Source organism: Microchirus variegatus (genome assembly GCF_963457635.1).
Source record: "Microchirus variegatus genome assembly, chromosome: 2".
Lineage (NCBI taxonomy): Eukaryota > Metazoa > Chordata > Actinopteri > Pleuronectiformes > Soleidae > Microchirus > Microchirus variegatus.
In genome coordinates, this window is record NC_139803.1 from 14,827,625 (window position 1) to 14,851,657 (window position 24,033).

A 24,033-nucleotide genomic window follows, 5' to 3' on the forward strand; every position below is an offset into this window, starting at 1 on the left:
GGTTCTTTTTATTGGTTATTTTATTAAAAGTGTAGAGTGTTTGCACCATCTTAACTTCATTCATCCTTCTACTGCTTTATCCTCCACATGAGGGTCGTGGGAGACACTGGTGTCAATCCCAGCTGACATAGGGCGAAAGGCTGGATTCACCCTGGACATAATGCCACCAGTCATTCACAGTGTCACATGCACTCTTAAAAAGTCTTTAAGTAAAAGAAGAGTAAAGTTAAAAGTAGAACCATATAAGGTTCTTTGGCTTGTCCTCATAGGAGAACCCATTTTGGTTCCAGGTAGAACCTTTTATAAAACTTCCACCTGGAACCCTTAGTGTTACCAAGAACCCCTTTAAAACCCTTTATTCAGGAAATGGGTTTTTCAGAAGTAAATGGCTCCAGGTAGAACCTCAGCCCTTGTAGAAGAACCCTTTTGGAACCCGTATTTCTAATAGGCCAATGCAGTTTGAATTCCTGAATTTATGCTCAGTCTTTTAAAATGTGATGGTATTTAGTAAAGTCAATTAATATTTTTGGCCATTAACTGTACATATCATCTGATACAGACCATTGTTTAGTATCGTCCATCAATGATACCATAATAATCTTTGATAAGTACACTTCTGCACCTCCTCTGGACTTTGTTTACAGCCTCCTAACCAAACTTCACCACAGCATCACAGGGGAAAAGACAGGGATTACATTGCCACTTAACTCATAGTGTTCATAACATTTAAACACCAAACCAGTTAGACATGTTTTACAGTATTCTATCAGACAAATGACATTTTAATCATCATCACTTGTTTACAAATGGAGCTCGAAGAAAAGATCAAATATGCCTTTGTCGCAGGTGTGACAGAGCATAGCTTGGTGTGTTTCTGAACTTTCACATGCAAACATGCAAACGCGCCATGCGCGCTCGCGCCGCATCTGTCTGCTCCCTGAAGCCGTGCTCGCTGCCCTCCAGCAGTGCCGCATGCTGATATTGAAGAAAGCTTTTCGAGGCATTCATATTAGGGAGGCACATCACTTGTCACTTCAAAGGGAGCGTGCGGAGGTCAGGGTTTCATCACGCTGTTGTCAACACTCGGCACGGTTGGCGGAGAGAGAAAATGTTGACCTAAAAATAGAGCACTGTGTCATGCTCACAAAGAGAGACAGAGTCCAGATGATACAGTTCTGTGCTGTTATTAAATTACTGCCGTCCCTAAGGGGCGCGGGAGACACCTTGAGCCGCCTGCAGGAGAGCAAGGGAGGAATGATGGTGTGGTTGTTGTCACTTCACTGGTGAGGAAGGATTCATGAAGAGTTGGGACAGCTGTTGGAGAGCATATCACAGGGATGACTTTCGTGTCCGTCCTTATCTGTGCAGCTCTTTGACACTTCTGCTATTAGAGTTTATCCCTCATCCTCTCCCTGTCTGCAAGGCTAAAGATGTTTTTCCACATAGCGATGGCAAATAGGATCATATGATGAGTGCTTAATGGCCCTGCAGTTACAACTGTACTATAACGCTGCCTCTCCCTGATGAATGAGATGTTCATAGGGCAGTAACGTATTATTACCGCAGTATTGCTCCTTTGATCTTGCAGCAGTTTGAACCCTGGAGTTTTTTAGAGGGGTGGCTCTTCAGAATAGCTTTGCAGAAGGGATCGGGCCTGGTCTTGCCCTGGCTTTGGGGAGAGGAGGCCTGGAGGTGTGCAGAGGCAGTGTAGCGTGCAGGAAAACCTGACTTCAGAAGCATCACACTTGCTGTCCGTGGGACCTTTGGTTCCTAGTGTTCGGAATGCATCAAATCTTTAGTCATCGTGCAATTTTAATTGGATTTTGTGTTCATTTCCGCAGCCATGAGATTCATGGTTTGTCCACCTACTCTGGAAGGTTTTATTGAGAAGGGGAGTTTTATCTTCACAGACCTTGACTGTGAAGGTGCTGCCCTTGATTCCCCCGCTCAGTGCCAGGACATTCCTCCGCTAATGACAAAGGCGAATGGTATAAGCCTGATGGTGAAACGTGAAGAGGGAGAAGAGAAGGGAACAGAAAGCAGGAGTCGGAGGAGAGGTCAATGGGTTGATTCAGAGGAGTGGCAGGTGAGGCCACAGGGTGACCTGAACCAGTCCTGTCTGTCAACTGCTTCAAGGTCAGGCTCGGCAGGTCAGAAACAGGACTGTTGACAAGAAAATTTGTTGCTTTGATTGAGCTCTTTCGCCTCCCTTTTCATCGTCACCAGTCCCTCTCTGCTACTACATTCTCCTCTGTTTACCTATGTAGTTCTTCTTCCACCCTCCCACCCTTCCATCGCCTCAGATGGCACATCCCAGCTCTCATTGTGCAGGCTGAGCCGCTGGCCCTCTTTAAGATCTGCATTAGAATGTTGTTTTTATATAGCAGCAAGCGGAGGCATGTGGAGTTTCTTTTGAACTGCTCGGCAAACAGATGGAGGTTTTCATGCTGCCTTTATGAGATTAAGTCAAACATTCCCATAAAAAAAAGACATTTCCCGCTGTCCCTTCACCCTCCACTGTCTCACTTTCTCTCTCTCTCTCTTTCATTCTGTCTTCGTCTGTCTCTTTTACGTTCTCTCTCTCTCTCTTTTTTTTCTGGCTCGCCTCAGGCTTGGGCAAGGGCATGCTGCTGTAAGTGAAGTGGAAAGAAGACAGGTTTGTGTTACCAATAACTACTTCCCCAGGCGAGCAAGTGAGCACTGTGCATCTCCCAGTTTAGTTAAAAGCAAACCAACAAACAGGTCTTGTGAGTCTGACACTGCAGGCGGAGGCAGTGATTTCTTGTTTTTCCTCTGCAGTGTGAACCTGTTTAACTCTGACTCAGGTAGGGTTAGTGCCAAATGCCCCCCTCTCTGGCTTTTTAACAGGGGTTTGACAAAACAGATTCACAGGGCAGACGGTGAGCCTGTACTTCACAAGAATACAATGAGACTATTTAGAAATGCTTAAAGCCCAGTTGCTATAAAGCTGAACTTTTGCGATATTCTGTGACCCACATTTTATGATAAAGCTGCTTTGAGGTCAAGTAAACTTTAGTAAGACAAACTTTGGCCCTGAACTACACTCTTAGAAATAAAAGTGCTAAGTAGAACCATATAAGTTTCTTCGGCTTGTCCTCATAGGAGAACCCTTTTTGGCTCATGGGGGGAGGGTTCCCCCAAGAACCCTTTTAAAACCCTTTATTCAGGAAAGGGGTTATAAGGGGTTCTCTGGGTCAAAATGGTTCTTACTGGAACCATTAGTGTTACCAATAGCACATGGTTTGAGAACCATGTGCTACTTCCTCTGGTGGTACTTGGAGGAAAATCAAAAATACTGTTTTACTGTATATTCCAGGGTCAATATATGTGAGGAATATTGACTCGTGTGTAGAAAATGAAACAAATGAAACAAAAATTATGATAAATAATACTAAGAGTCACCTTATTTCTCATTCCATCTTACTCTAATTTTGTTATACCAGTGTCTGAAGTATATGTGAGGAATAGGAGGATGAAGAGAGAGCAAATTATCTTATTGGGAATAAATCTGCCTCCTGTGAGAAGTCCATAGATGACTTTACTGTACTGTAACATTGGCGATGATGGTGTTACTTCAAGCGCTCAATAGTTTCTCAGGTGGTACTTGGTATAAAAAGTTTGAGAACTACTGCTTAATAGGAAAACAATCCATAACCAAGTTGGATGCACTTTACTGGTTTCGCAGCTGTGGAGATTTCAGTTGATCATTTGGTTTCCAGGCTTTAAATGTTTGAACTAGAATATAAAGAATTGCCATGGACTTTTGTAAGAATCACATTGACCTGTGGTGATGGTCTGACTGCTCCTCTGGTGCCACCTTGAGGCTCACTTTTATGCTCATGAGTGATCGTTGATAGGCCAAAAAACCTGCAAAACGTTTGGCGTCGGCCAATCATAGCTCGATATACAGTTACATGGTAAATACTGATAAAACCTTAGCTAGTTATACAGTATGCATGAACATATTTGATGAACACTGTTGAAGTGGTTGTAAGGTGATATACTCACATACTTACTTACCATTTTTGAGTTACTTGCACTTTGATGCTATTTTTAAATGTGTAATTACAATGTATAATTTGTTTAATTACTTGAATCTTTATTTAAATGTTAATTGTTTTACTGACAAACTTAACTACAAGTAATTGAGCACACTCAAGAAGTTGGGACAGCGGCAAGATTTCCATTTGATCACGTCACCTTTTCTTTAATTATACCTATTAATTGTGGAATTATAGATACTAATAGATGTAGTTTTTTTGTATTTATTATTGTTGCATACTAGATCTGAGCTGCTAAACAGTCTGTGGTTGCTTTGATTCTCCTCTTCATAATGAGCCTTTTCAGTATAGGAGACAAGCCAGTCAAGCACACGCACTCCCATGTTTATAAAGCAACGCCGTAGTAACTCGTGCAGAGTGAGGCCTGGCATTGTCCTGCTCAAATCAACATGAAGTTCATGAGGAAAAAACACCATTTTGACAATTCTAATATAAGCCCTTGCATCAATGGTACCTTCACATACCATGTTATGCAGATCACCCATGCTGTGGGCGATGAAGCTCTCCCATAAAATCACACATGCCGGTTTTCGTACCTCGTTTCTTTTGCTTAAAACATTGAGAAAATGTGTTCCGAACCAGGAAACTAATTGATGTTTTGATGCAATATTCATATATGGCTTCTGCTTTGCATAATACAGTGTTGGTTTTAGTTGACTACGCAAAAGTACTTTAGAGCTCATAGTTTTGTCTTTTTTGGTAGCATTTGCTAGCGTTCCTCATAGTAGTTCCTACAGTAGTAGCCCCTGAGGGCTTGATGTTCTCACACACTCGGCATGAGTTTCTGTCCTTGGCCTTTATATATATATATATATATATATATATATATATATATATATATATATATATATATATATATATATACTGTAGATGGTAAAAAAAAGACCAAAAATTGTTGGCCTTCTTGCCCTGAAGAACAATTCACAATTAAATTATCCAAAGTTGGCACCAAATGGTGAGCCATGACCCATCCTTGATTCTAAACACTGTGCCTTTAGTAGGATGCTCACTTTCAATCAAGTTTTCATAACCTCACCTGTTAACCTGCTTGTTGAGGCCTCCAGAAGAGGGTTACTCACCTTTTCAGTCTTGCTTTTTTTCACTTTTTTGAGTGTTTTGCAGCTGCGCATCTTAAAGCATCAGTCGTCTTCTTGTATCTGTTAAATAAAGAGTCGAGTGGTTTAACTTCAAGTGAAAACCTGTAAAAAAAAATCTGTATTTTCACTACAGAGGTGAATGAGGAATGTTCTATTTTCCTAAACAAAGCACCCTCTGATTTAAGTCAAAATGTGATTTGCAGGAGTTACACAGTAGCGTATGATATTGGTGTAATCCGAAATCAAACAAAGTCTTAAAATTTTATACATCCCTCATTTACAGGCAGTTTCATCTGTTTTTTTTCTGAGTGTGTGTATGAGTGTGTGTGTGTGTGTTTGCTCTGCAGAAAGACATGGCTTACTGCACGGCCTGTTCCAAGAATGAATTCCTGGAGGCTTACAAGAGCTGTTGAATGAGATGGAGGGCTCAGGGCAGGAATGATGGGAGGGGAGGGAGGTGAGTGGGGGGGAGGCAGGGTGAGGGCGAGGAGGGAGGAGGCTGTTGTACACTGTAGGAGGGATGTCAGGCTCTCACTTACAGGCCTGATTAAATAACAGGATGCTTTATGAAAACAAGGACATTATCTGCCTCTCAAAAGGCCGGGAAGGGCCCCTCTAATTGGCTTCCCCCGAAGTCTATGTGTTGGTGCCCGTTGGTGAGCAAAGGAAAAAAAAAAAACCTTTTCCAGCCTCAGAGCGACTGATTCAGAGCACTTTCTCTCCCTCCTCCAGTTAGACTCTCATCAGCACTATAGGAATGTATCAACATACTGATTCCAAGCCTTCAAAAACATGTTGTTTTTCCTCCCTGAATGTAAGACTACCTGAGCAGCACAAAGAGATAGTGAGATCGCACAGTTTCTCATAACTTTGATGGTGTTTGGAGAAGTGTGAAGAGAAGCTTTAGAGGAGGGAGGGGTTTGCTGTGTTTGTGTGTTCCCTGCCAGATCACAAAAGTCTGCACATCCCTCTTTACATTCATCTCCCCGCCATCAAATCCAGGTGGTTTACTTAATTATACTTAGGGAAAGTATAGTGCTGCCATAAATCACATATATCATGATTCTTACCACCAGAACTATTTCATGTGTTTACACAGCTTTAGTTGTTTATATTGATGTTTCAGTGTCGGTGATGCACTGTCGAGCTGAGTATACTCTGACACATTCCTGTCTGGAGAGCAGTTTGGAGGAGCCAGGTCTGTGGTTGTGGGAAGTCCTCACTCGCAGTTCCAAAGTCGTCCATTCAAAACAGACCTGTGTCACATTTCATACCAAAATCCATCTGTTTGATCATCAGACAGAAAAAGGCGGGTGTTGTTTTTTCTTTGCCATTTGAATGTTTGTGAGCGGGATTAGAAAAAGACTTTCCAAACCAGTTACCATGAAATCTTACGGAGACAAAGTGGAGAGAGCATTTTAAAGCAGATCCAGATAAACTAGAGGCTGATTATGAAATGGACCTAGCCTCCCAGTCTGGATTGTAAAGCCAATATGTCATCGAGTCTGAATTTTGTATTATCTTAAATTGCTATCAGGTGTGGACTGGTTTTGAAGCCATTGTGTGTGTTTCTCAAAACGTCTCACTTGATTTATAACGCTATTCACCAGTTTAAATCACTTTTTATCATTGATAACGATCATGGATGATAAACTGTGACTCCTTGTGTCATTCAATAGGTGCGTGGTTGAAAATGGAGGTGAGTGGATGGGCTTTCAGTCGGACCTCACTCCAAAAAAATCAACCAAAACTAAAACACGCCTGTATTTGTTTGTTTTTAAGCAGGTTAACTTTATTTCTTGTAGCTATTCTTTTGTCTTGTACCTTTAAAAATTTCCTGCAATGTATATATACACAGTAGGTACACTGCCGTTCAAAGGTCTGGGGTCACCTATGCAATTTTTTTTGTGTTTGCCATTAAAAGTGACACTTTTCTTCATTAAAAGAGTTGCAAAATGAATAGAAAATATCGTCAAAGAACCAGCAAAACTGTTTTCAGCTGTGCTAACATCATTGCACAAGGCTTTTCAAGGGTTTTCTAATCATCCAATAGTCTTCTAATGCGATTAGCAAACACAATGTACCATTAGAACACTGGAGAGATGGCTGCTGGAAATGGGCCTCTATACACCTATCTACATATTCCATTAAAAAACAGACGTTAGCAGCTAGAATAGTCGTTTACCACATTAACTATGTATATTTCTGATTGATTTAATGTTATATTCATTGAAAAAAAAACTGTTTTTACTTAAAAAAAAAAGGACATTTCTGACCTCAAACATTTGAACAGTAACAGGTAGATACCTTATACCGCAAATAAGCACACATCCACTATCTGTTCCTTTATGAGGTAGCACTGCCGACACCAGCTGCCTGTAAAAATCTTTTCTTTCATTTTCCTCTTGACATGTTTACTAGCTGCTGACAGTCTGGGTGCCTGGCCACTGGGCTCGTCAGGTTTACAGTGATATGCGAGGTCACCTGTCGGCGTGTGTGATCGAGGGCCTCTCAGCTCCATCATCACGACCGTCACTGGCGGCCACATCAGTCTCATCTGCCCCCCCCCCCCCCGGGGCTGCAGACACTCGCTGGCCGGCCCTTTGATGTTTTGGAGGATGTGTTTAGCAAACGATAGGATATCAGATGGCGCGGGTCTTTCTCTAACGGCTTGCGGTTTTTGGATTTCAAAATGTGTGTCACGAATGGCCGCTGCCTGCTAATGAGAAAGGGGGGGGGGGGGAGAGAACACAAGGGAAGTGAACTTCAAAAATGACCTCTTTCACCTCCAGACAGGCAAATCAGGTTCATATCTTTTTTCCAGTATGACTCCTTCCTCTGCCTAAGAAAGGTGGCCAAGTGTGTGTGTGCATTTGTGCGTGTGTGTCTGCGTTTGTGTACGCTAGAATGAATGGGAGATATGGAGGAGGAGAATGTGATTCAGGCCCACCCCCTCAGGCTCAATACTTTTCCTGATAGTGTAGAATCCGCTCACCTGCCCCGGCTTGTTTGCCCCCCCCCCCTCCCCTCCTCTTACCCGCTCCTGCAGCGGCCCCACATCAAAGTACTCCTGTGAGTAATGGATACCCTGCAGGGCCACACCCTTCCCTCCTCCAACCAACCTAACCTAACAAGCGCCCGGCAATCACACCGCACACACACATAGAGCAATAATTCTTCACACACAATTAGACTTAAATACCCAGCTTCAGAGGTACGGCAGCAACACCTAGAGCTACTCTACCGCTGTTTTTAATACTTTTTATTTCATTTTTCCAGGGCCAAGTAAAACACGAACCATTGAAACAAACAAACAAAAAAACATGCAGGTTCCTCGGTTAGTCATATTGTGATACGTCTTTTCCAGTGACTTTAATTGTCCTTTTTAGTTGTTAGCATCCTCTTTTCTTTTGATACAGGAAGTCCATTTGTCCTGTGAAATTTTATGTGAAACCTTGTTTCTCTACACTCTTAGAAAAAAGGGTTCCAAAAGGCTCCTTCTACAAAGGCTGAGGTTCTACCTGGAACCCTTTCCCGAAGAAAGGGTTTTTCAGAAGCAAATGGTTCCATGTAACACTAAGGGTTCTTGGTAACACTAATGGTTCCAGAGAACCCTTTAAACCCCCTTTCCTGAATAAAGGGTTTTAAAAGGGTTCTTGGTGGAACCCTCCAAAAGGGATAAAGGTTCCACCTGGAGCCAAAAAGGGTTCTTCTATGAGGACAACCCCAAGAACCTTATATGGTTCTACTTTATAAAGCACTAGAAAAACACTATGTAAAGCTAATGTAAAGCTTCAGGCTAATTGGAAACTAAATTGACCGTAGGTGTGAATGGTTGTTTGTCTCTATACCCTTAGAAATAAGAGTTCCAAAAGGGTCCTTCTACAAGGGCTGAGGTTCTACCTGGAACCATTTGCTTCTGAAAAACCCTTTCCCAAAGAAAGTGTTTTTCAAGGGTTCTTGGTAACACTAATGGTTCCAGAAATAAAAGTGCTAATTAGAACCATATAAGGTTCTTCGGCTTTCCTCATAGGAGAACCCTTTTTGGCTCCATAAATGGCTTTTATAAAGGTTCCACCAAGAACCCTTTTAAAACCCTTTATTCAGGAATGGGGTTTTAAAGGGTTCTCTAGATCAAAATGGTTCTTACTGGAACCATTAGTGTTACTGAGAACCCTTGGAAAAACCCTTTTTTTCAGAAGCAAATGGTTCCAGGTAGAACCTTAGCCCTTGTAGAAGGACCCTTTTGGAACCCTTATTTCTAAGAGTGTACATTGTCGTCGCTACACGGCCATTGGGCACAGCCAACAGCAGTTCAAACGCAGTTATAGTGTCGCTCTGACAATAACACTGTTCATCACAGTGGATTGTGAAGTTTACATGACATTAGTCAAACGATGTCTCACAGACTCATTCTCTTGTTTATGCTCTCATCTTATTGTCATTGACCCAAACCCCCCTCGCCTGCTCCTCATTTAACCGTGCGGTGTTGTTGCAGTGCCTCAGTAATGGTTCCAGTGTGTCAGTGCCGGTCAGGAGAAATGACAGAGCAGAGTCTCGGCCTCAGACCTGTAGGCCTTTAGAGCCCTGCACTCTGTCATTAGACACTTTAATGCAGCAGCACCACACTGCGCTCGCCTCCTTCATCTCCCGCCTTCCTCCTTGTCCCGCTCTCTTTTTTTTATTTACCTCTTTCACTCTCACTCATTATTCCCAAACATATTATTCCACGCTATAATTTACTCTGAATGATAGTCGTGCTGGGAAAAGAGACCAACCGGGTCCCCGCAAGTACTACAAAGTTATACCTGGTTAAATAAAGTCCAGCACCATGTTGTAGGAGGGTTAAAGGTTTTTCAGAGTCCAAGTGTGGCAGTATGTAATTAACTGCACTGGAGATATTCAAAATAAAAGCAACCAGTCTTACTCATTTGTCTACATCAAGATTGAAATGTTTTAACTTGGCGGTCGCTAAAAGTCTCAAATCCCGTAACACAGTCATTATTTGAATAAACAGAAAGTTGTTTATAGGAATGGGAATGTCATCATTCAGGCATGTTTACAAACTGGAGGCCGCTTCTGGAATGAGTGAAATTAGTTTTTTTTTTAATTGAAAAAGTTTTAAAATAATCGGATAAAGGTTTTTTTTTTGCCACTGGTGTAGGTTAACGTTTGAAAAAACACTCACTGACCTTTTTACTGCTTAAAGGTTCATTGTTAGGGGTGTGCATCTCTCCCCAGAGGCGGCTTCAGTTCTGACTAACTGGTGGACAATAACTCCAGGTATTTAGCCTCCGTAGGGCTGCATACCTGTCTGGAGAGTTATTATGTTCAACAATGCAGGTTGTCCCCGACCCATTTTCAGGTCGCTGGTTTCACCTTAGTTAAATGTGAATGAGCAAGAGAGACAGACAGAGAGGGAGTGGTGCAGTTTAGTGTGTGTGTGAAGCATGAGAAGATAATCTTAGCAGACACTAATGTTGAAGTAATGTTCTCTGTCAGTTGGAAGAAATAAAAGCCCAGACTTCCCCACATCAAGCCGAGTGTCTGTCTGGTCATCATCTGTGCAGTAAAAAGTAAGGATGGAGGTTACATCCCTGGTCCTGGAGAAACGACCTCCACTACCGCAGCTTTATACCTTAGGTAGTCCCAGACACTTGGTCCGAGCCTTGGTACTGCAATGCCAATTCTTAGTGCTGGGCACTAGGTTAATGCACATTAATGCATGTTAACATGGCACGTTTCCATGACGACTGACCGGAAAAAGACACATGTTTACGTGCTGTGACACCAGAGTCCAGGCACCATTTACCAGTTAGCTGCATTAGCTCCTTTAGCGCCATTAGCGTGCCTACAGTTGAACTGGAGTGGTCTCTTTATTAAACAAAAAGAGCAGCGCTACAAATAACCAGCGTACCTGTGTACTGCGTATGTGTGCCTCTGTTTTTAAAGTTTAGCATTACTTTACAGACTCATTTTAACAATCCGGAGTCATGTAAACATGACGTCACGCGCCAACGTGCGTTAAAGTTGACGCCGTTAACTGCCGATATCGCGTTAATTGTGCACTTTTTAGAACCCCCCCTGTTCCCAGAGTGTAAACAGTGTCCGCCATCTTTGCTAACAGTTGTGCTAACAGGACCAAGTGTCACTGGTGGGCACGTAACAAAAAAAATTAAATAAAGATATTTCTCAATTCAGGGGAAACTAAGGTTGGGAAGCATAATTTTTCAAAAAATTCTACCCCTATTCTAGTAATACAAAGCTAAATGCAAAGTATTTTAAGTACATATGAAAGGCTAATTCTGAAGGCTACAAAAAACCAAACAATTTTGAATCATTGTGCGTTCATAAAAACATACTTATGGGTAGTGTATTCAATTTCTGCCTAAAACCTGTTACACACGACCTTTAAACAGAAGCTAATGTCAAAAGTCAAAGGTTATTGAGCTACTGGGTGACTTTATTCTGTAATCATAGATGTTAAACTAGTCTAACAGATGTTTCTCCATGGCAAGACTATATATGTGTGTGTGTGTGTGTGTGTGTGTGTGTGTGTGTGTGTGTAATATTATCATTATTGCCCTGTTCTTTTCCTCTCCGTTAGTTGGAACATGGCTGCACATGAAGGCAGCTGGCTGTGCCATCCGCACCACATTAAACTCATGACAAACACTGAGGCATTAACCAGAAAAGCGATTCTGTCAGGCGATGGAAAAAAAGCTTGGCCCATCCCTCATGAGAAATAAAGACATCACGACAGCATCGTTTTTTTTTTTTTTTTCGTTTTTCTTCTTTCTTTTTTTTTTTTTTGTTGGAAACGCTCTGCGATGCCAGGCCTGGCTCACACACCGCACTTCACCACGGATGTAAACAAACAGCGCTGGCTGGTTCTAAGCAGGCCACCCACTGCTGGAAGAGGGCAAAACGAGTGGCAGGAATCGCATACAGATGCTCGATTTGTTGTGTTTGATATTCATAAATGTGAAGGTTTTACGGAAATAGGAGCTATCATTGGTGGGAATTAGTGCAGGATATTTGTTTTTGTGGCGCCGTCAGTCAGCTTAACTCATCACAGTGTGTTTGCTCAGACATTTTAATACACAGAACAAATAGTCGGTCCCTAGATTGTTTTGTTAGGAAGAAAAAGAAGACATCCATATTGGATTGGTATTAAGTACATGTAATTACAATGACCTTTTAGATAAAGCACAATACTTCCTGTTTCACTTTCATCTTGTATACCGGGAACAGTACTAATTGCTACCGACACAGTTTACTGATAAAGTTCTATTAAGAAGTCAGTTTTCTGTATGTGATGATGCAGTAAATTACTGTTCTGACATAAATGAATGCAGGGGTTTCAGATTTGACTCATGTTGACTTTCAGAGATTTTTCGAGCCTTCATAGCAGGACTAGAGAAGTTGTGAATAATAAAATGAATCACAGCTGGATTATATTTGGCCGCTTCAGTTGCAGGTATCGTGCATGCCAGCTCACTGTCATGGTTTAATGTGAATCAAACACAGCCACCACCAATGTTATTCATAACATGTGTTTTTCCTACTGTAACAAGTTGTAGCGGCTGCTGTCTGCAACCAGATGATGGTCTTTATTTGTCTGTGTGTGTGTGTGTGTGTGTGTGTGAGACCTCGCGGTGCCTCTTTCTGGCTCTGTGCCCTCAGGTGTGTTTACGTTTGTGTCAGCAGCTCTTACATGAACCTGCTGCTACTGCTCCCCGTGTGAAATAATCCCTGCTCCGTCTCATATCCACCGGGACCTCCTTCAAACGTCGGCGTTCAAAGTAGAAGCTCGCCGTCGTGCTGCGAGCACAGTTTGTTAGCTTGACCTCGATGATGTCGCAGCCGTATAACCCTGCTAACCACAGTCATTTCCTATGCTGCAATTGTTTTTCCTCGCAGGCTAAATATTGTCTAATAGCTCGCGTTGTACCTCACGAGGACGGCTGTTTACCAACCCTCAGCCACGTCTGTTCCACTTCCGACTATTACAAACCTGGAGATGTTGAAACGCTTTGGCTGGCAGTCGTGTCAGTCTCCAGACCTGCACTTGCATTAAAGTTTAAATATATCACCTATTAATCATGTAATAAGATCTCAAAGGCCTCTTTCGGGTCTCGGTGGAGGCGTACGTCCTGGCGACCGCACTCTGGTGCCACTACTACTAATACTGTGATATAATAAGACCACAGCAGCAGTCATTGGAGACATATAGTATGAGATAATAATGAACGCACTGTTGTTGTTGTTAGTTTGAGCTGTACTTTAGGAAGCTATTGGAAACCTCTGTACTGGTCCGAGAGACCACAAAAGTGGGCTTTCCTGTATATATTACCACGATTACAGGATGCAAGGGCACATAACCGTGCAGAGAACTTTTGAACCCCAGGTAAAGCAAAATCCCACATGTCAAATATCCATCTTTTTTTTTCTCTTCTATGTGACCACACCCCATTTGGGCCCACGCTTGTACTACAATTACTCGTTTTCTGATGAAACGGAGAAAAAAAAAAAACCGATAAGATCAGAGAGGGTATGTTAAGTTCTCATTTGACATTTTAATACACAGAACAAATAGTCGGTCCCTAGATTGTTTTGTTAGGAAGAAAAAGAAGACATCCATATTGGATTGGTATTAAGTACATGTAATTACAATGACCTTTTAGATAAAGCACAATACTTCCTGTTTCACTTTCATCTTGTATACCGGGAACAGTACTAATTGCTACCGACACAGTTTACTGATAAAGTTCTATTAAGAAGTCAGTTTTCTGTATGTGATGATGCAGTAAATTACTGTTCTGACATAAATGAATGCAGGGGTTTCAGATTTGACTCATGTTGACTTTCAGAGATTTTTCGAGCCTTCATAGCAGGACTAGAGAAGTTGTGAATAATAAAATGAATCACAGCTGGATTATATTTGGCCGCTTCAGTTGCAGGTATCGTGCATGCCAGCTCACTGTCATGGTTTAATGTGAATCAAACACAGCCACCACCAATGTTATTCATAACATGTGTTTTTCCTACTGTAACAAGTTGTAGCGGCTGCTGTCTGCAACCAGATGATGGTCTTTATTTGTCTGTGTGTGTGTGTGTGTGTGTGTGTGAGACCTCGCGGTGCCTCTTTCTGGCTCTGTGCCCTCAGGTGTGTTTACGTTTGTGTCAGCAGCTCTTACATGAACCTGCTGCTACTGCTCCCCGTGTGAAATAATCCCTGCTCCGTCTCATATCCACCGGGACCTCCTTCAAACGTCGGCGTTCAAAGTAGAAGCTCGCCGTCGTGCTGCGAGCACAGTTTGTTAGCTTGACCTCGATGATGTCGCAGCCGTATAACCCTGCTAACCACAGTCATTTCCTATGCTGCAATTGTTTTTCCTCGCAGGCTAAATATTGTCTAATAGCTCGCGTTGTACCTCACGAGGACGGCTGTTTACCAACCCTCAGCCACGTCTGTTCCACTTCCGACTATTACAAACCTGGAGATGTTGAAACGCTTTGGCTGGCAGTCGTGTCAGTCTCCAGACCTGCACTTGCATTAAAGTTTAAATATATCACCTATTAATCATGTAATAAGATCTCAAAGGCCTCTTTCGGGTCTCGGTGGAGGCGTACGTCCTGGCGACCGCACTCTGGTGCCACTACTACTAATACTGTGATATAATAAGACCACAGCAGCAGTCATTGGAGACATATAGTATGAGATAATAATGAACGCACTGTTGTTGTTGTTAGTTTGAGCTGTACTTTAGGAAGCTATTGGAAACCTCTGTACTGGTCCGAGAGACCACAAAAGTGGGCTTTCCTGTATATATTACCACGATTACAGGATGCAAGGGCACATAACCGTGCAGAGAACTTTTGAACCCCAGGTAAAGCAAAATCCCACATGTCAAATATCCATCTTTTTTTTTCTCTTCTATGTGACCACACCCCATTTGGGCCCACGCTTGTACTACAATTACTCGTTTTCTGATGAAACGGAGAAAAAAAAAAAACCGATAAGATCAGAGAGGGTATGTTAAGTTCTCATTTGACCTCTCCCTGACCGCTGATACTGTGGCCTTTTGAATTCCAGCTGTGGTTGTGTGGGACAGTGTTGCACACTTACACACACACACACACATACAGTATATGCTGTGTGCTCACATTTGCAGATGGTGATTCACTGTGCACAGTGCATTGAGGGAATAAATTAAGTGGTGGGGGTGAGCTTGTGACTTTTTATGTTTACAAAGGAAACGCCTGTTTCTTCCTTCGTCATGCGTCGACTTTCTCCTTTTGAAGTGTTAAAAAGTGATCCCAGGTCAGTGCCGCCACTCCACAACAGTATGTTTCCCATTAAGTTGATTAATGGAGCAGCTGAGTGATGCTTTTTTACCTGAATTCCTTTTGTGCGTATGCGTCTGACTGCATGCACACTTTCCTCTCGTGGGCCGGGGAATCACTGTTTTGTGTTCAGTTTGACCCCGGGTGTTTCAACTCGCGTCTCCGACTTATTTGGCGTTGGCAGATGCCAGACGATTGAGAGCGTGTGATGAGACGCTGATGAAAAAGGCCGCTGTTTGTTTTTGCGCTGTCCTCCGGTGATGCTGGCGAAAGCATTGCTGGGGCTTTGAGAGCAAGCTGGTAAAGACAAACAACAGCCAGCAGTGCCAACACAGAAATAACCAAACAGAGGAGCAGTGGCAGAACACACACACACACACACACACACACACACACACACACACACACACACACACACTCACACACGCTCGCTCAAAAGATCCAAAGCACACATGGAGCTTCACGTCAGCCTCAGACAATCCTTTGCTATACTTCGAACACACAATCAGTTAGCCCGCTCTGTGAAATTTTCAAAACATTTAAACTCTACTTTTGTCTTAAATAGAGAATCTGGTGCAGCTGGAATTGTAGTGGAGCACCATTCATTGTAATGTACACGTCAACGCCACTTCATCCAAAAATATATATTGTTTTTTATACTTATTTTCAGAGATAAATGTGACAGCCGATCTGAGATACATGTCTCATTCCTGAATCAACAGAGGAAGTTGGGATTGAAAAAAGTAAATAAAATCAACGTCAAAGTCACTTCCTTCAAAGAAAATAAAAGCCCCACACTGCTTTTCACTGTTTCTGTCAATTATAACAAAAACAGGTCAAATTTAATTTAGAATGTTCATTAAACAAACACAACAGCATCTTAAAGTAATACTTCACCGATTTGTGTTTAGCGTTGTATTACTAGAATAGTCGTAGTATTTTTGAAAAATTGTGCTTCCCAACCTCAGTTTCCCCCTGAGTTGAGAAATATCTTCATTCTTTTTTTTCTTTTCGTTACGTGCCCACCAGTGACACTTGGTCCTGTTAGCGTAACTGTTAGCAAAGATGCCGGACACTGTTTACATTCTGGGAATGAGGTCCAGTCTCCCTAAGGGCAGAATTAGCTTTGCGCGTTCTACATTTTAGGTGTCATAACAATGATTTCTTAAAGGAATACTTCACCAATTTGTATTTAGCTTTGTAATACTAGAATATAGGATAGAGTTGGAAAGAGTTGAGAAATATATTAATTCTTTTTTTGTTATGTGACCACCAGTGACACTTCCTGTTAGCGTAAAAATGTTAGCAAAGATGGCAGACACTGTTTACATTCTGGGAATGAAAAATATTCTCGACTCAGTTGTGAAAACTGAAGTTGGGACGGACAATTTTTCAAAACTACTACTCTTATTCTAGTAATACAAAGCTAAATGGAAGTCGGTGAAGTATTCCTTTAATGGTTTTTAGTTTACTCTTTACTTGACCAAGTGGAAAATGGCTTATAAAGCGCTTCATCCAATGTTAACCTTGGTCTTATCTCTCTCTCCTTGTCTGAAGCCCTTTTTATCTAAAGAATAAACTTTCTGTGCAAGTAAATCCAAATAGTTGCCTTCAGCTGAACACTTTGACCTAGTTTTTCGGTTTTTTTGTTGACGTTTTTTCACCGTGTTCAAATGAAACTTGTGAATCCCAACATTCAGCTCAAATACAGGACACCGTGGACTCTGAGCTTTGCGGAAAACATCGGAGTTAATGGGGGTCATGAATATGACAGGCGGAGTGTTTGAATGTGTTTCAGGAACACACACATCCCTATTTGAAAGAAGCATATTGACCGAGTCCAGGATTTCCTGTGGTACTTAAATGCAACTGCAGGACCAGCGAACAGAACATAGACCTTGATAACAACCAAGACATTAGTACTCCACTTTGTTAATATTTGTTTCCTGATATGCATTTTGGACCTTGACTGAGTCACTGGCTGTCCTGCATGTACAGCTACATGCTACAACTAAGGATTATTGTCACGATCGAGTAATCTGTAGATTATTTTTTACTTGTTTGGGCCATAAAATATCAGAAAATGTTGAGAAATGTCGATTGTAAATGAAATATCAGCAAAAGCGTTTGAGCTGAGTCATGTTTGGGCAGTTTATTGCTTCATTTTGGGAGAACAATATTTGTTACAGTTGGAGAATTATGTATTTGAAATGACTGCACAAATGTGTAGCTTCATAGTTCATAAATGGTCTAAAATGACTGTATTGTAATGAGTTTTTGATATCGTATCGTTATCGGACACCCCTAATTATTAATCGATTTATCAAATAATCGTTGCACCTTATGGATTTAGCTGATGGTCCATTGTCTCAAGATGCCACTTCAATTTTGTTAATCAAAAGATAGCTTATAAGTGGCTTTCCACATGGTTGTTTGTATATAAATTACTGGAGGGGGGTTGCTTGTGATGGAGAGATGCAGCTAAAGGATGAAGCTTTTTCCTCACTGACATCGCAAAAACCTGAGCTACGAGCGGAATGGGAATTGGACTTGGCTTAGAAATATGGCTCCCAATAGACACTTATGTTGTTTCACATCAGCTTGTTGTGTGAACCGCATATACTATTGTCTGTAAGTTACTGTTTTGTTGTTGTCTGCTCAGTAAAGGTCAAATTTGGGGTTGCTTTATACATGTTATATAGGTTGTGATCCAAGAGAGACTTGCATGACAATTGAGTTTTTTTCTTTTTAAAAAGTCAACTGTTACCCTTAAAGGACAGGGGTGTATTGACACGGTGGAAAACTGAGTTACATATTGTAGTTTTAATAAATAATATTCCTAATTGTACACTGTAAAACAACCCGTGTGAGATAATGGAGCAAAGAGACCTTATCTGACCTGCAGAACATTGAGTTTTGAATAGAAAATGCACTTTATTTGCAAGTGTAAGTGTAGGTGTAAAACTTGTATTCCCTTTATTCAGTCAGCATGTTCTTCCTTTCCTTTGCTCTCAGTCCAATAGCACTTGTCTTTGTCATTTTGCTGTTTTTTTTGTTTTTTGTTTTCCTCGAACACACTCTCCACGTTGTGTCAGGTGGCAAAGTTACAGGAGGCGCTGCTGTACTTTGGTCTCTGCTGTGAGACCTGGAGCTCATGTCATGACTGCCACCTAGTGACAGAGTGAGGAAACTGACAGTGGTTTCCATCAGCACTTTGCTGCGGTTATCTTTCTTTTTTTTTTTTGTAATTTCTTTTGTCCAATAAACCGATCGCATGTGTTAATCACAGGTTTTTGTCTCCCTCAGGCTCGCATGGCCCTGGATAAGGGAGCTCAGGCTGTTATCTTTGACGTCAGTGATGATGCCAACGCTGCTGCTGAGGTGGGTGTGCAGCCCAAAACACACACAACTGTGCACGAATTAGCGTAAAGAAGATGACATTGACGATATTTTTCTCTCACATCCGCGCACACACACACAGCTGCGAGAAACAGACGCCCTTCCTCGTCCAGTCGTGTTGGTCGAGGCTGAAGACGCCGAGGAGCTGATGGGTTTGGTCAACAAGAACGAGGAGGCCAAAGTTCGCATTGAGATCATGATGGAGCAGCCCAAATGGGTGAGTGTTGAAAGCACATGCATCAATAATAAAAATAAAAAGGCTGAAAGGGGAATATGAGCCAAGCAGAACAGATCATCTTTAATGAGAGGCTCAATGTTTCTGGCCCTTTAATGATTAAAATAAGCAAAAAAGTCCAGACAGACATTTTGAGGCTTAGGTGACCATCTAGTGTAAAGACGAGAGGGCAGGAGAGACAGATGGCTTTATGAGACCAAATGTTTTCTTCTTCATTTCTTTAATATTTGTGCTCTCTCTTCCTCTGCTTCTCATTTGACAGCCACATTACGATGTGGGTATCCTGCTCACCGTCTTTCTCGCTATTTTGACCATCGTCCTCATCTTTGCCTTCCGCTACAAGTGCAAGTCCAACAGGACGTGGGTGAGTAAACGCTGCAGCATACTGTAGAAATATAAACCTTATATCTTTCAAAGTGTTTTCATTGTCTAATTCTCCCTTTGTATGTGCAGGACTCTGTTCATCAGCAGACCATGCGGGCCATTAGTCGACTGGAGACCAAAACCTACATCTCTCAGGGCTGCTCTGCCTCACAGCGCCACCGCGGGGCCTGGGGGTCAGCCAGCAGCTCTAACTCGAGCCCTGTCTGTGCTATTTGCCTGGATGAGTTCCAGGACGGGCAGGTAAGACCAGCGAGAATGAGGAACTAGAGCTGCAACTAAAGATTGTTTCGGTCATCAATTAATCTCGATAATAAGCTCATCTTTCGTATCTGTCTGTCTTTGACAGCATTTGAGGATCATCTCCTGCGCTCATGAGTTCCATAAAGACTGTGTTGACCCCTGGCTGCTCCAGCACCGCACCTGTCCCCTCTGCATGCACAACATCATGGGTGAGGACAAGCATAATTACAGTTAAGTTCACAGTAGCTCTGTCAAACTATCAACTGCATGAATATGTATGTTCACTTCTTATCAAGCCACAGACAACTTGCTTCTGAAACATATTGAAAGTCCTGATAGTAAAGTTGTTTAAAAGAGGAGAGAAATCTGCTGTCTGTGACCAATTATTTCATTCAGACCACATGGAATGACTGGCCAGCGTTACAGGGTGGGATGATTGGTTGCATACTTAGTTTTTTAACATATGGAGATTATTAATGTGTTGTGTTTTCAACAACTCACGAGATGATGTCTTTTAATCTTTTGAACATAGACATCTGGAGCTCTTTTTGAAACCCTCCTTTGACTCTGACTCTGTCAACGTAAAAATTTAAAGGGGATATATTATGAAAAATAAACTTTTTGATCATTTTAATACTTATATCTGGGACTTTGGAGGCCCTATGAGTTGGCAAAGTGTGTAAAAAGATAACTCAGTCATGTTTTTGTGGTCCTCCTCAGTCTAAGTACAGGAAATAAAACACACAATGTTGACTTTCGCGCTCATTGCTACTTCACAATGAGACATTCCTGGAATTGTTGTCTCGCGGAGCTCCGCTTTTTCCCTTAAAAACGCGAGAGTGCAGGCGAGGGCAATAGTAGTAAAAGTGTTCTATTCTTGGCTGCACAGTGCAGCACAGAGTTCTACACAAACTTACAGCCTCAGGGGATTTTCGTGTCCAGTGGATACATTTTATATGTGACGGCAATGTGCCGACAATTGATGGCTTTTCCAAATGCTAACTACTGTTGGCTGCCGGAGCCTCAGTGACGCTGACGTAGTTTCCTGTGTCTCATTTGCATTTAAAGAGACAGGCACTCAAAACGAGCGTTCTGAACAGGGCATGAACTGCTATGGTGCTTCATCCTTAAGGTATTTTGACCAAAGCATGTCACAGACATGTTCATTAGGACACCGGGGAACTAGGTTAACTTGTAGAAATAGGGTATAATATGTCTACTTTAAATGTCAATTAACTCGACCTGATTCTAATTCTTGCTGTGGTCCACAGGGACAGAGCGACAGTCACAGAGGAACAGGCTCCAGCAGACTCCAGAGCAGAGCCAAGGCTTCCTGCACCCTCAGCCTTACAGCAGCCCACATAACCACCCCTACCCTCAGCATGCTATCCCCTTCTCTATGAGGCCCCACTATCCTCGTGTACCCTCCGGACCATATCCTTCTTTGGGTCACTACAGCGGCTCTTCCCCTATGGACGCACAAACACTGCGATTCCTCACCAGCAGGCCGCTCGGCTCCGGCTGTGGGTACCGCCTTCCCGCAGAAGGTCCCGCGAGGCCTCACAGGATCGGTGGCAACTGCAGGACGTCCACTCACCACTACACCCCTCGTCGTTCCTGCCACAATTACCGTTCGTCCTGCTCGACCCAGCGCAGTGCGTCCTGTTCAAGACTGCACCACGCTGCATCTGTCACGGCACAGACCCGGGGAGCAGCCACTCACAGCCGGCAGGATGAGGGCAGCTGCTCAGGTGGCAGTTACCACACAGAACGCAGTGGATATTTAGCCGATGGGCCGGCAAGTGACTCCAGCTCGGGGCCCTGCCATGGCTCCTCCAGCGACTCAGTTCTCAACTGTACTGACGTGTCCCTGCAGGGAGTTTATGGCAGCTGGTCCACCTTCCGCAGTTCCCTGAGTAGTGACTACGATCCGTTTGTGTATTATGGGCCAGGATCTGGGCGGGGCCCCCGGAGGAACAGCCTGGAGGCTGGTACTCAGGTCCGGCCCAGGTCTCTGGATTCTGTGGTGAACAAAGCGGGCTGCCCTGAAGAACAGCCACAGACTGTGTTCAGCCACATCCACTACCACCGTCACAGACACCACCACTATGATGAGGGGGAGCACAGTCAGGGACCAAGCAGAGGCTCGGACGAGGAGCAGGGCGCCTCTGCTGCCGCTGCTGCTGCTTCGCCTGCTGCTGTGGTTCTGGATAAAGACTCACCTGTGTGCCCCCCTAAACACAGTCCCTGCCAGTGCCCAATACCAGACCCTACAGATCGGCACAGCCCGGGACAGGCAGAATGCCAGGACCATGACACCAGCAGTCCTTCAGGACCTCCTGTCCTGATGTCCCCGATCCCCTTACAGCTCCAGCCCCACTGCTGTCATCAGGGACACAGTCACCCTCCCGCTCCTCTGGGGCGAGTGGCTGCCTGTGTGCTGGACGGCCCTTCTGTTCGCTTCCACCAGAGCCTGGATCTGCCGGACGACCGTAGCATCCATATTCACTATGGTCAGGGCCCAGGCTTCTGCTGCTCCCCCCCTGAGCTGCACCCGGCTCTGCTCCCCGTGCCTCTCATTCTGGACTCTGGAGGCATGGAGGAGTGGCCCTGTTGCACCGGGGCCCACGTTGTGTGGCAAAAACGGGTGCAGCAGGCTCACTCAGAGCCTCAGCTGCTGGCTCCTGGGACTTCTATGGACAGGCCACCACCACCGTGCAGGTTCCATCAGGGACCTGCTGCTGACTGCAACACAGACATTTGTTTATACTGCCAAACATTACACCAAAATCAGGGTGAGTGCCTCGCTTATTCGTCTCAAAGGTGCAGATACCTTTGAGAAACATTTATTGGTGAAGTTGCATGTTACAGCTTAGCCTTCAGTCAGCATCAGAACTCAAAAGATGGTTTGTTTTTTCCATTGTGGGCTACTGTAAAAAATTACCATAAGGCCACATACATTTTACATAGTAGACCTTTTTATACTAATCCTTTTATATAGTCGCTTCAGCCAGTTATCATAAACTTTTTTGATTAATGTAACACAACAAGAGAACAAGTTGTAAATAAAGTTAAAGCTAAACAATTTGCAGATCACCTACACTTTTGATTATATTATTTAGGTTAGATTATTATATGAAAATTAGTTACAGTACACAATCATAAAGGTCAGAGGTTTTTTAGTAGGTGGACCACAGTGTGTTGTCCTATGAATCATTGTTCATTTTAAATTGCACAGATTGTTATTTTCCTTGTGTTTACGTGTGTGCGATAAATACAATTTAAAGGTGCATTATGTAATAAATCTGAAGCAACTGGCCATAAAACTCAACAACAACAGTACAGCCAAAATATTTGCATTAAAAAAAATCTTTTGCAGACCGCAAATCATGTTTATGTTTTGAAATCACGTTTTGGCATGTGGTGCCACCTACCGCCGTCTACCAATCATTGCAGTCAGTAGAGTCTTAGCTGCCGAGCAACCACGGGTTGCCAGTTAAGTCTGAGCTACAATGGCGGAGAAAACGAAACCTAAAAGACCTCAGTATTTTGAATTTGAGTGTAGTTTTTGGCCACATTCTTACATATGGCGCCTTTAAATAAATGGCAGCAGTAACCAAAAAAGTAGTTTTCAGGTGAGAGGGAGAGATTATGGACGGGAAATCCATCCTTGGCTGAGAGAGTTGAGTGCAGCGGAGTTCCTTCTGTGTGTCTGATGTAGCATGCTGCTTTTTCTCTGTTAATAACCTGACATAATAATAATAATAATAATAATCTGTCAGTAATTCTAATCTTGCAATCCTTTATGTTTTTCTTACTTACTCGATCTTGTTCTGTGTCCACAGGATCAGAGGAGGAGTCTGGTGTGTGACAACTTGTTGCATCCCGATTATCACGCTGCTACACAGGAGCCAGAATGGACAAGCCTCTAATTGGCCAATCGCTCTCATATCTTCCACATGATTCCGCCAGCAATGCCGACGCGGCAGGTCCCCCCCCCCTCCCCCAGTAGCTCAGAGCTCACATGCTGAAATGTGCTTTTATCTGACTTAGTCAGGGTTATCATTAAAAGTGAATTTTTCTTGGGATTTAAACTGTTGCTTAAGATGTTTTATATCAAAATACATAGAGAGAGAGAGAGGGGAGTTGCCGGGGAAATAACTCACACACCACAAAGGGGGAAATAGTGTTTGTTTTTCTGTGTTTCTCCTCATCAGTACTTGGAAGAATCTTCTTTTCTGACATG

At 43.0% G+C, this 24,033-nt stretch overlaps 1 protein-coding gene across 1 annotated transcript in view; it reads left to right on the top strand.

Annotated features, from left to right (window-relative positions):
- The window catches only part of rnf43 (ring finger protein 43), a gene marked incomplete at its 5' end in the record, with an annotated part of 89,514 nt that extends 65,840 nt beyond the window's left edge, over positions 1-23,674 (top strand). Inside the window, 7 exons of the mRNA XM_083885885.1 lie at positions 18,836-18,910; positions 19,011-19,145; positions 19,426-19,527; positions 19,617-19,787; positions 19,894-19,996; positions 21,059-22,582; positions 23,633-23,674. Of these exons, the coding sequence (XP_083742011.1) occupies positions 18,836-18,910; positions 19,011-19,145; positions 19,426-19,527; positions 19,617-19,787; positions 19,894-19,996; positions 21,059-22,582; positions 23,633-23,658 (2,136 nt within the window). The 3' untranslated portion in view covers positions 23,659-23,674. The remainder of the gene's footprint in view (positions 1-18,835; positions 18,911-19,010; positions 19,146-19,425; positions 19,528-19,616; positions 19,788-19,893; positions 19,997-21,058; positions 22,583-23,632) is intronic.
- Positions 23,675-24,033: the final 359 nt, after the last annotated feature.